Source organism: Gallus gallus, chromosome Z (genome assembly GCF_016699485.2).
Source record: "Gallus gallus isolate bGalGal1 chromosome Z, bGalGal1.mat.broiler.GRCg7b, whole genome shotgun sequence".
Taxonomy (NCBI): Eukaryota; Metazoa; Chordata; class Aves; order Galliformes; family Phasianidae; genus Gallus; species Gallus gallus.
Window position 1 is genome coordinate 21,824,484 of NC_052572.1, and position 12,486 is coordinate 21,836,969.

General features: G+C 37.3%; 1 protein-coding gene across 21 annotated transcripts in view; it reads left to right on the top strand.

Annotated features, from left to right (window-relative positions):
- The window catches only part of MAST4 (microtubule associated serine/threonine kinase family member 4), a 288,003-nt gene that overhangs the window by 258,686 nt on the left and 16,831 nt on the right, over positions 1-12,486 (top strand). For all 21 annotated transcript variants that reach the window (XM_015277617.4, XM_015277618.4, XM_015277619.4 and 18 more), the window contains 7 exons: positions 1,412-1,620; positions 2,059-2,197; positions 3,474-3,606; positions 4,318-4,483; positions 7,338-7,439; positions 10,442-10,564; positions 10,814-10,926. In XM_015277617.4, the coding sequence (XP_015133103.2) occupies positions 1,412-1,620; positions 2,059-2,197; positions 3,474-3,606; positions 4,318-4,483; positions 7,338-7,439; positions 10,442-10,564; positions 10,814-10,926 (985 nt within the window). The remainder of the gene's footprint in view (positions 1-1,411; positions 1,621-2,058; positions 2,198-3,473; positions 3,607-4,317; positions 4,484-7,337; positions 7,440-10,441; positions 10,565-10,813; positions 10,927-12,486) is intronic.

Genomic DNA, 12,486 nt, shown 5'->3' on the forward strand with positions numbered 1-12,486 from the left:
CAACAGATAGCACCAAAAGAAAGAGGAAAAACAAAATGTAAAGGAAAGAGCTGTACAGGAGGTATGAAGAAAGAAATGAGTGTGCTGGGAGTGGAAAGAAGAGGCGTGTGAAGCCAGCAGGAGGGCATAGTGGAGTTGAATAACTTGATCTTTGCTTGAGTTTGGGAGGGGCAAGAGAAAGCAAGACTTAGTAGGAGGCAGGCACTAAGGGCGAGGTTTGTCTTGGATTTTGCCCAGGGTGTTTTTCCCCTAGTTTCATGATGATGTAATGTTTTCTACCTGCCCCATGCTCAGACTGTAGCAAGGGATTAAGGAAAACTTTTGAAATCTATAAGAGAAACTCTTCTGTCTAGAAGAAACACTCCACAAAGCAAAGTACAAATTGCTTTTTTCTGTGGCTGGTAGCTTTGTGAAGATGTCGTAGAAATAGTAAGACAAGAAATGTTATCTGTATTTAAATACTTGCATGCTGATAACTGCATGTTGTGGGGACAAGAAAATGAGTTTAAAAACTGCATTACTGGGTGAGATGCTGTGAGTGTTGAGGTTGATTTCAAGCAAAGCAGTTGTTTTCAGGGTTTGTCTTGAGGGATTTTGAGAAATGCAGTGGTTGTGTCATGTGTGTTTTATGGCAAGATTATGTATTTTCCTGAGCCTTGAAAGTAAGAATGTTGTTCATCTGAGGTTTTCTTGCATTTTGCTGCCCTCATCAACTTGAAGTTATCTAATCAGGGTTATGGGAAACTTTGTACCCAATAGCCTAGTGAAATTTTGGCAGTCGATATGCATCTTATTCCCACATTACCAGGTGGTATATGTGATTTTTTTAATTTGCATCACCTACTAGTGACCTACCCATGATATGTATCAGTGCTGATGTCAGGGTACTGTACTGAACAAGTACAGATGATACATTTTGCATCTACCAATTGGGGAGAGACACATCACTGAGCAAACTTCTGAGCAACCTTCATCAGAAACCTATGACATGTTTTAAAATCCCCTGAACAGAGCATGCAGTCAGATAATTATGACTCACACTTACAGAATAAACATTTGTCAAAATGACTTATAATATTCTGTCATGGCTGGTTTTCATCTGTAATCCTTTACTGATGGAAACTTCCAAAATCTGAGCTTTGTTTCTGTTGTAGGTGGACTGTTTGGTTTGTTTGTTATCAGTTTGTGTGCTAATTTGTGTTGACTGAGGTCATCCTGATGTTGAAACATAACAAGGTCTCAATCCATTCCGTTATGTGAAAGGGTAATCAACTACATTAGATTAGAAGCAAGTCTTTTATGAAATACATATACAATATTTTGGATAAATTTACTTGCCAAAAATGTATCTTAAAGTGCCTTTTAAATTTAGTGCTTTTTAACTTTTTCTATCTCATTTGGACTTCTTCAGTGCGGTTTATTTTGTGAGACATAAAGAAACCAGACAAAGATTTGCCATGAAGAAGATTAATAAGCAGAATCTCATCCTTCGAAACCAGATCCAACAGGCCTTCGTCGAGCGTGATATCCTGACATTTGCAGAAAACCCTTTTGTTGTCAGCATGTATTGTTCTTTTGAAACAAGACGTCACTTATGTATGGTCATGGAATACGTAGAAGGTAAAGTGTTCTTTTTTAGAAGGAAGGAACATTTTTTAAATAATATCAGGAAAGAAATAAAACGATGATGATGCTTGCATTAGAAGGACCCTCTTTATTTGCTGTGTGTTCTGACTATACAGATCTGGGATCTAAACTCAAGAATAAAGTGACTTTTCTCCTACTCATTATCTCCTAGTGATCAAGATGAGTTGCTGTGACTGTGTGGACTTCTTTTAAGTAGCAGCACAGGCTTTATTGGTTTCCTGCTGAACTCTTGCACCACTCTCTCCCAGCTTCATGCTGTTTTTTTCAGTACAGTAGGTATTGCGATTGCCTGTTAAATTGGATCATCTGATTGGAAAAGAAACATTTATGACTACAATTTATGTTTCCTTCTGCAGCAGATACATCTCAGAATTTATACCACCATCTTCAACATTCATCCTGTTTTCACAGGTGGAGACTGTGCTACTTTGATGAAAAATATGGGCCCCTTACCTGTGGACATGGCAAGGATGTATTTTGCAGAGACTGTTCTGGCCTTGGAATACCTTCATAATTATGGAATTGTACACAGAGATTTGAAGCCAGATAAGTATGTATATAGAATATAACAGAAGGAGGAATTAAGATGAATCAGTATGGAGAGTTGTTCCTGGTTGTTTTTCGTTTGCTTGTTTGTTTGTTTCCCATTATCTGGACATACAGAATCTCTCCTCTGTGTGTAAATAATATTATAGGAAGTAATTACAGTGAAAAGTATGGATGTTTATATCTGCATTTATCACAGAATTTTAGAATATCCCAAATTGAAAGGAACCCATGAGGATTCAACTCCCGTTAAGTTCAACTCCTGGATCCACGCAGCACCACCCAAAAATCAGATAGTGTAAATTGAGACTGTTGCACACAGACTTTTTGAGTGCTGGCAGCGTGGGGCTGTGACACTGCCCTGGGCAGCTCCTTCCATGCAGACCTCCCTCTGGTGCAGACCCTGTCACAGAGAGCAGAGCTCAGCGCTGCCCCTCTGCTCCCTGTGAGGAGCTGCAGCTGCCATGAGGCCTCCCCCCAGCAACTCTGCTCTGCACTGAGCACACCCAGGGGCCTTAGCTGCTCCTCATACATCTTCCTCTCTAGAATTTTCGCCACCTTTGCGACACTCCTTTGAATAATAACAGTTTGGTGTCCTTACGTGGTAGTGCCCAAATGGCACCCAGTGCTGGAGGTGAGGCCACACAGTGCAGAGCAGAAGGAACAGCTCCTCCCCTCACCCATGGGCAGTGCTGGGCCTGGGGCACCCCAGGTTATGGTTGGCCCTTTGAGCTGCCAGGACACCCTGCTTGCTCACATTCAATCTTCTCCTTGCTTTATATTAAAAAAATAAGTTAATAATAGTAAAATAAAAAAAAAAGAAGTGGAGTTGCATCAGTGAAAATATCTTAGCATGACAACTGTGGACAGTGTGGTATTAGTTATCAGCTATCTTAATATCTGAGTTTTTTCAAATGAATGACCCAGCCTGCTACTGGTAGAAAATGCTTGCCTCACTTTAAAAGCTGAATTTATTCTATTCTCATTCTTTCAGAGTGATGACTATTTCATTTTCTTCAGACATCTACCATTTAACTCTTAACACTCCATTATTCTGATTATATTCAATTGTATATGAAAGCTTTGTTTTTGTCTGGTGATAAAAGTAATGAATTTGTGACTGTGTCATTTTTTAAACCTATTTTGTACTGGCTAAATTACTTTATAAGTTGTCTTTAATTTTTTTCAGTGCTGTGAAACATTTCTCTGAGTATAATAATAATAATAAGCATGTATACTTGAATTATATCACAGTAATATCAGATCACCTTAATTTTCAGTTTATTGGTAACATCCATGGGCCATATAAAGCTTACAGACTTCGGTCTGTCAAAGGTGGGGCTAATGAGTTTGACTACCAATCTATATGAGGGTCACATTGAGAAGGATGCCAGAGAATTCCTTGATAAACAAGTAAGATACAGCTTTTTTGTCTTTTTTTCATTGTTTAATGCAATGATGTTTTGCCAGCAGAATCTAAAGTAGTACTTTATAAGCTGTTATTTCTGCATGTGTGTTCTGATTGTGTTTGTCAGTTACTTTGACTAATGCCTAGCAGATTATGGTAGGCTCTTTTCTTTCTGAGTTAGGATCTATTAAGAAGATGAACAACCTGATTGTGTGCAAGTGAGTCTGTGAGAGAGATAAATAGAAAACTGTTTTTAAAAGGAATTCAGAAGTCTCAACAGTGTGCTTGTGGAACTGATGATGCATGGTACTACCAGGGGTTCTAAAATCTTTGCTATGGCCCATTTCCCTTTAAGCGTGCCTCATTACCGTTGCTCACAATCTGTTCACAGTAAAATTTACTTAAGATAAAGCCATCACAACTTTCATGTAAAGCTAAAGATATGTTTAAGTTAAATAAAATATTTGCTGTGATTGACTTTCATACCATGCATCAAAAATAAATCTTCTGCTTTACAGACATGCAAATGTGATTGATGCCTATATTGTAGATAGAGAATGTAAAAAACAAGTTATGCCAGCTGAATAGCCTAAAATTTACTGAATTTCATACATCTTTGTTTCTATGTTATTTTCTATTTCAAGATTTACAAGTGATGTGATATAGCAAGTACTGTTAGACTTTATCTACCATCATGCTTATTTTTTTTCTTTCAGGTTTGTGGTACACCTGAATACATAGCTCCTGAAGTAATACTGAGACAGGGTTATGGAAAACCAGTGGACTGGTGGGCTATGGGAATTATTCTTTATGAATTTCTTGTTGGGTGTGTGCCGTTCTTTGGAGATACACCAGAAGAGCTGTTTGGACAAGTAATCAGTGGTGAGGATCATTTCATAGATACAGATTTCTTTGTTTGCTGTCAAACATTTCAGTTTATGTCAATAGTAAAGATACTTACACCATTACTGATACACTAAGTTTAAGCTAGTTTTGCTCAAAAGAGACAACGCCGTTATTGTAACATGTCATTTGGTGTCAAAGTAGTAAGAACAAATTTGTATAAAAAGTTGAACTTGCCATATATTGCTGAGTACAGAAATGCAGTAATATAGGGTACAATAGCTAAGCTACACTGTTGTAAAGAGAAAAACATTGGCACTGCAGCACAGTATTTTCGGTCTTCACTAAAGAAATTATCCTAGAGAAGAAATGGTTAAATAAATTTACATAAATGGGAAAATGGCTCATGGCATGATGAAGAAATTAACAGGGATGTGATAAAGCCTTAAAACAAATGTCTCCCAAATAATAAATAATGAGAAAAAGAAGGAAGCAAATTCAATTCACAGATTGTTAATGATTTCATTTGTGATTGTTTTAGTATAATGTTATTCCTGTAACAGCTGTTCTTCTTTCATTTAAAATTCAATAACCTTTTAGATTTTAACCTGCAAGCTGACCCTAAGTATTGTTATGAGGCTTGTGGCAAAACTGAATGATAATTAAACAGAATCATTTACTATCCTACCTGCTGTTTCCATAAATTTCCCAGATGCATAGATGTAGAAGGCCTCTATTTATGCCAAAAGATTAACAGAATAGCACCTCTGTTACTGAATATTTCGTAGTCTGTTTTATGGTCTTCTTAAAAGGTCTACTAACTAAGACCGGAACAAACAAAACCAACCAAAACAAAACTAACTGAACCTCTGGCTCTTTTTTCTCGGAGAACACAGCAAATCCCCATTTGTTCATAAGAAGATAGTTTGTCATAGCCACGCTTTTCTCCATTGGTGATGCTGAAAAGCAAGTATATTTGCAAACTTGAATGAAAAGGATTTGCCTTTGATATATCAGCACATTCTAGCTGTTTATGGATATATGACTGTGATGTTTTTCGATGTGATACACTAAGACCTGAGTGGCAAAGAGAATCAACTGTTTAATTAGCAGAAGCAACAAATGCTGGCTTTGTTCGTGATGCATCATGGCTCTAGTATGTAGTCATGTTCTATTTTCCAAATCAGGTTTAGACTGCTGTAGAAGCTGTGGGTGTGTGAACATGGAAATAATCAATGTTTTTACTGCATTTCCAAACACATGTTCATGTGTTTTTATCATTAAGATCTTTGACTGAATGGAGTGAGGGAATAGTCCAAATTTAATGACTAAATTTGATCTTTAGACTGTATTTCGCATGTTACATGAATTTTTACATTCTGTAAACTAAAATGCCGTGTGTTAAAACTAACTGACACCTAGGCAGATAACTTCATCCATGTGATTTGTCTAGAGATTACTTGTAGAAGTGTATTTGTGCAGACATGATCCATTCTCACTGCTCTACAACCCTGTTGGTCAACTTACTTTATTTTTTTGATATTTTTCTTGTAATTTTTTCCTTTCAGTTTTAAATGTCCTCCTGAAATCGTTCCTACTGTCAGTATCTGCAGATGAATTCTTTCCTTCAATAGGTTTCCTTTGTTAAAATATATGGCCTCTTTGAATTCAAATGAAAAAGCCATGTTAAAGAGTCCAAACTACAGCACAGAATTTTATTCTAGTTTCTGTTCATGAAATCTGCATTTCTCTTGACAGTCTACTCAGTTAAGCCCCCTCATTTTAGCTTCTTCCTTTTTGGTTGTAGTTTGCCTCTCCTCCCCTCAAGTTTTATGAGTAAACTGTGGGAGGCTTGAGTGTAAAATAGAAGCCTAATGTGATAGGGTTTAACAGTAATCCTCCAGAAACAGGTTACATTTCATGCCTGTTTATTTCATTACCTTTCTTTATACTAAAAGATGCAAAGTTTAAACCTTCTGATAATTGTTTCTCAAATTATATCAATTTCAAAGGAAAAATCTAAGTCCCGTAATTACAGCAAAATCCTTAATATTCTTCTCTGTTTTCTGAGGTCCTAACACTGTGTTTCTCTGATGTTGAAATCTTTGTACCTCCCAAGAAACTACTGCAAGATTTTGTGTAAACCTGCAATATATTACATTTGTGGGGGCAACCTCACCTAAAAATCAGATGAAAATTATTGTGTAAGCTATCACAAAGTTCATGTTGATCTTGAAATTGATGCTGTTCTCCATTATTTAATTTAAATGTAAGTTTGGAAGAATTTTTATTCAGTTTTATTTGTATGCTGCAGAGTTTAATATTGTGACTGCAGGATTTAGGTGCAACTTGATAAGTAAAGCCTCTATAATATAAAAGTCAGAGGTGTGAGTGTTTTCGTCTGAATTGTGGGAGACTTGGAAAAAAACTGTATTGATGTGGTCTCCCCAGAGCAGATGACAATACCTCAACCTCGGTCATGGGAGTAAAGACTTCAGTGTATCTAGTAGTGTTAGGGCAGGACTACAGATGTGATCTGTGACTGCTGGGACAGGTCAGCTGTGTCTGTTTTATCAGTAGTTTCCATGGAACAGAACTAAAATTTAAACCATAGTGATATGGCATCTACTGGGATGGCTGTGTGAAGGATGACATACAAGCATGGTAGTGTTCTATAATAGTTTTCCCTGTGGTTAAGCAGTGTTTATAAAAATAAGTTTGTGGAGTCCGTGTAAAGAGTATTAGAATCAGAAATAATTGGTATGCAACAGAGTAACTTGAAAAAGTTTCTGTAACTCTGACCTTACTGCTGGCTTGTGATGACAGCTTCACACAATTTTTTTCTGAATGTTGGGATCAGATTAAAATAATAACAAGCTATCTTTTCTGTCAGATGAAATCAACTGGCCTGAAAAGGATGAAGCACCGCCTCCAGATGCTCAGGATCTCATTACCCTGCTGCTCAGGCAGAATCCCTTGGAAAGATTGGGAACAGGTTAGTACAAACTACTCCAAATATTGTTTCTGTGCTAGAGGTCACTACATTCTTGTTCATGGTTGTTTTTGTTTTGTTTTTTTTCTTTGTCTGAGGAACATCTTTCAGGATGACTAGCATGACATGCTGCTATGGCAAGGGGAAATTTATGGATTCAAACCAGTAATAAGACCTTAGCAAGATGAACACTGTTCATTTTGTGATGTTTATGTGTGATCATTCTTTTACTTCTCTCTTACTTGAATGTATGACAAAGACATGTCAGAGATGCAGTTAGCCATTGAGTGGGGTTCCTTCATGAATACGGTATTAAATAACTAGACATAGAACTAGGGAAGGGGAGTCCATACACAACTGATGTTCCTTTTTCAGAAGTATCTTCACCTGGCAAATTAGTTCCTTTGGACTTTTGGGTGGATGATGAGTACTTGAATTAATTATTCAGAAATGACTGAAAAGTCCTGCCATTCCCATTCAGAACTACAGTCTTGCATGAAAAATAATGAAATAAAAAGCGTGATTGTGAAGGAAATAAATGGATATCAGAGAGAACACAAATGGTCAGCTTATTCTGCTTTGGTCATTCAGTGCCACACACGTTCCTTATCAGATGAAGAATTCGATGTTCTGTATTTGGTACAGTTTAATTAGCCTGACTAATTAAAACACTGTGCATTTATGTAATAGAGTTTGTGCATTAATGAGTTGAAGCAGCATGATTTTCTGGGGAATTTGAATGAGAGACAGTAATGAAGAATACTGCGTGTTATATTGAAAGTGTTAATATGTGTGGGAGCCCTGGTCACTGGGCAGCATCCCACTGGCAAAGGACTGAGTAAACAGAGCAGACAAAGGTTTCTGCGTAAAAAGGCCTAAATATATAGTCCTACTTAAGGTGAAAAAGTGTGTGTCATTTATATACATACAATGTGGACTCTGAGGAAACCAAGTGGCAGATTGAGTCAGCATGACTACTGATAAAATTACTGTCAAAGCTAAGTCCAACATTCAGAGGGTGATGCATATTTTTAGAGCTAAAATAAAAAGGAGTTCTAGGAATCAGTTCATAACAGATCCATTTGTGGGAACTTGAGTATAACCTGGACTCCAGGTGTTATTGACATGGTGTCAAACTACAGGTGTTCTTCTGGGAAGTGTTCAAGTGGCTGAAGTGACTACATGTGTCATACACCCTGAATGCATGGGATCTATGTGAAGAGTCCTTTCCTCTAGTTTATGATCTGGAGTAAATTACATCCAGTAAATCTGTGTTTCACTCAACCCAATGTTAAAATAAAGTAAGAGTGAGGGAGTTGTCCTGTGCCCAAGATGGTTTCTCCTCTTGCTTCCTGCTTGATCCTACTGCAAAGGGCACCGCCACGTAGTTAAAATGAAGAGCCAGGGGTAATTGTGTTCCCTTGTTTCGAACATGTGTATTAACATATAACAAAACATTTAACACAAAATAACTTTCAGGGATTTTTGTTTCATTGCCAGGCTGCCTTTTCCTAGTCAGTTGTAGTGTTCATGCAAGACTGTCACCCTGTGAGAGGCTGAACTACAAGTAGCTTGCATATTCTGTCTCCGTTTTATAACAGCTGGATGAAAAAGTGAATTGGCAAGAATTAGACAGGCTTAAGAGTTGCAGTGGTCAGTGCAGTCATATGGACTGTCTTCTCTATTTGCTCAGGGACTGATTTCTTTGGCCTGTTTGTGGTCTCTCAAGTGCTGGCAGTCTGAAGAAAAAATCCTGCAGCCATTTCTTTGAAGCACAGGGGAGTGTTTAGAAGCCACAGTGAAGTTTTTTGTCAGAAACAGCTCGCAGAAACAGAGTCTGCAACACAATGGGTCCCACAAGGGCACTGCAGAACAGTACAGTTTATCCCAGGCTCCACTGTGCATTTCAAATGATCGTCCTATCTGTTTAATACATACTAGCTAGCTTCATAACATTCCATGAAAATGGTAATTGTGTATTTTCTCAGGAGAAAATGGTCAAGTTGAAAGATGGGTACCATACTCTTCTGAAGAAGGGAAGTGATGGATTGATTTGAAGACTAGTCAAGAATTATACAATTTGCTGTAATGTCCCATTATTGCTTTCAGAAAAGTGATTACTCTGTGGCTAGTTACTTACAATTAGATGTAATTTTGGTCTCCTTCTGGAAGATTTGGCTTTTATGAATTTTTCCCAGCTGCAGCCCAAAAAATCAATGAATCCAGCTTAGGAATCTTGAAATATTTGTAGATCTTGAAGACCAATCCTAGAAAATACATACTTTTTCCATGGCTCAGTCCTGACTCACCCTTGGCATATCAAGTTGGATTGACTGTGCTGTAGCTTGTATGTCCAGCTTACAAAATTATTCTTATTAGTATCCCCACTCACCTCCCCAGGTATTTTTGGTATTTTATTGTTATTATTTACTGTTATTCAGTATTGTATTGTGTTCTTACAGATTCTGTTTCTAATTTGAAACTAATGCAGCTGTTTAACACATTATAAAAGCAAGGCAGTGATGCATAATAAGCTAGATTATAAAGTATTTTCTGTAGAACTGTGTATCTGTGTATTACCAAGAACTGTGTATTACCATAAAACAACAAGAGGAGCTCCTAATCAGCAATGGTATTTACGTTGAGCAACATTGAGAATAATTCTTCCATACTTTCTGACTTGCAATTACTCATCTAACTCATGTATCTACATTTTACTTTCAGACTAATGTGTGCTTGATGCATTATTATTAGTCTGTCTAGAAAAACAGAAATGTTGAAAGGAGAAGGAAAAGGCAATGCCACCACTGCTAATGAAAGAAAAGAAGGGTGCTGCTCTGATAGGTTTAGGTAATGCCAGTGAAAAGGGGTAGTAGAGGTTCCTGCTGCAGGAAGTGATAACTATGCCTTTCCATGCTAATTTGCATTCTCTTGACTAGGAATTAAGTTGAAGTAATGTCAGCATTCGGTGTCGTTTGCTCACCGTTTTTCTCTGGCTCCCCCAGGTGGTGCATATGAAGTAAAGCAACATAAGTTCTTCAGGAGCCTTGACTGGAACAGTCTGCTAAGACAGAAAGCAGAGTTTATTCCACAGTTGGAGTCTGAAGATGACACAAGTTATTTTGACAGTAGGTATTCGTTTGCATTTAAAAAAATGCAATGAAAATCTTGTTAAAATAATCACTGCGTCTTGGAATTTTGCATTTGTGTACAGCTTTGAAAATCTGCCTTATAGGAACCACTGGCAACTGTACAGTTTTAGTGGTGGTATGACAATGCAGGAGGAAAAAAGGAGATAATTCAGATTTTGGGTAATAATAAAATTTATTACTTAGTCCTCCCAGTAAATTCAGTTAATTTATTTCTCTTATTTGTAGCTCGTTCTGAGAAATACCACCATATGGAAACTGAGGAAGAAGATGATACAAATGATGAAGATTTTAATTTGGAGATAAGACAGTTTTCCTCATGTTCACACAGATTTTCAAAAGTAAGTAAAAATTGCTATAGCGTTAATACGCATAAGTGTTTTGGTGCTTTTCTAGAGTATGGAAATGTTAGAAATGGAAGAGGTGCATATAGCATTGTTTTTTGAAATTTTAACTGAAAATGAGCAAGAAAGAAATGGGTATCTTGCAGATGATACAGGTAACAAAGATTATAGTGGTAGCCTATACTAGCAGTGAGTTTAAGTGACAATAAACTGCAGTGAAGAGCAAGGTAGTATTTAGCATGTGATTCAGTTAAGGAAAGATGTAGATCTGAGCAAGTGATTTGAATACCATGAAGACAAACTGACTGTCTAAAGGGAGAGAGCTCATTACTGCTGAACAAGGAATACAAGCAGAAGAGTGAACGTGCTCAGGAACTTTTGTAGAGGAAAAACTCGCAGAAGGTACAATAGATGAAGAAGCAGAATGCCTGATCAGCATGCTATTAGTCTTAAGTAGCAGTCAACAGTGATTTTCAAGAGCTTTCTATTAATGAGCAGTTTCTTGAACCTGGTTATAAACTGTCTAAAGGTATTTTGAAAGTGTATGTTTATGTCTTTTGTGTTCAGACCTATGCTTTAACTAACTGGTGTATTTTAGACTGGCTTCACAGTATCAAATATCTGTTATATCTGTGATAGCATGGAGGAACAGAGGGAGGAGTTGTTGATATAATTATCCTTACTCTATGTGAACTCCTTATTTTCACTTGGTGGCATATTTCAAAGTCAGATACTAGCAGATATTACAGTTATTGTGACAAGGAGGCTTGGACAAGAGGGCTTACTTCTTTGGAGACAATTTCAGCAAGGGGCAGTGGGCACAAACTGAAACACCAGAATTTCAGTACAAACACTGCTTTACTGTGTGGCTGACAGAGCACTGGCACAGGTTGCCTAGAGAGGTTGTAGAGTCTCTTCTTGGAGATCAGAAGCCATCTGGAAATGGCAGTCTGCTCTGGGTGCCCCTAGTTGAGCAAGCGCTGGACCAGGTGACCTCTAAAGGTACTTTTCAACCTCAACCATTCTAGCATTCTGTGAACTTCTACCTTTTTCAAAGCTCTGTATCACAGTGATGATTTATTGTGTTAACATCATTACGTCACAACATCTCTAGCTGCAACTCACAATATGTAGAATATACAGCCAGCAGTTTTTGTATGCTATTTGTCAGATAAGTAAACAGACTTCTGGTGGTCAAATTGTTTTCTAAATCCTTTAGCTAAGTAATTTAACTTTTGAGTCAATTAAGATTCTTTTCTGTGCTTTCTGCACCTAACTGGTAAATACTAAGTCAGTACCCAAGGGGTAGGTTTTTTTGTCTTTTTTAACTTTATTATTAGGACTGAAATCAACATTTGCACTGATAACCTGGAGATCCCAAGCCTATGGGTTTTGTCTGTTGTCTTGTGGAGACAATGAAATTGGGAGAAAGCTGTTGAATTTACAATGAGAAGAGATGATGATCATGACCCTATGTATGAGGAGCCAAAAAAGCAAAACAGGAAAACATTTTAAGAGTAGAAACTCTATATAGAAATTTTAAAAGGCTTGAGAATT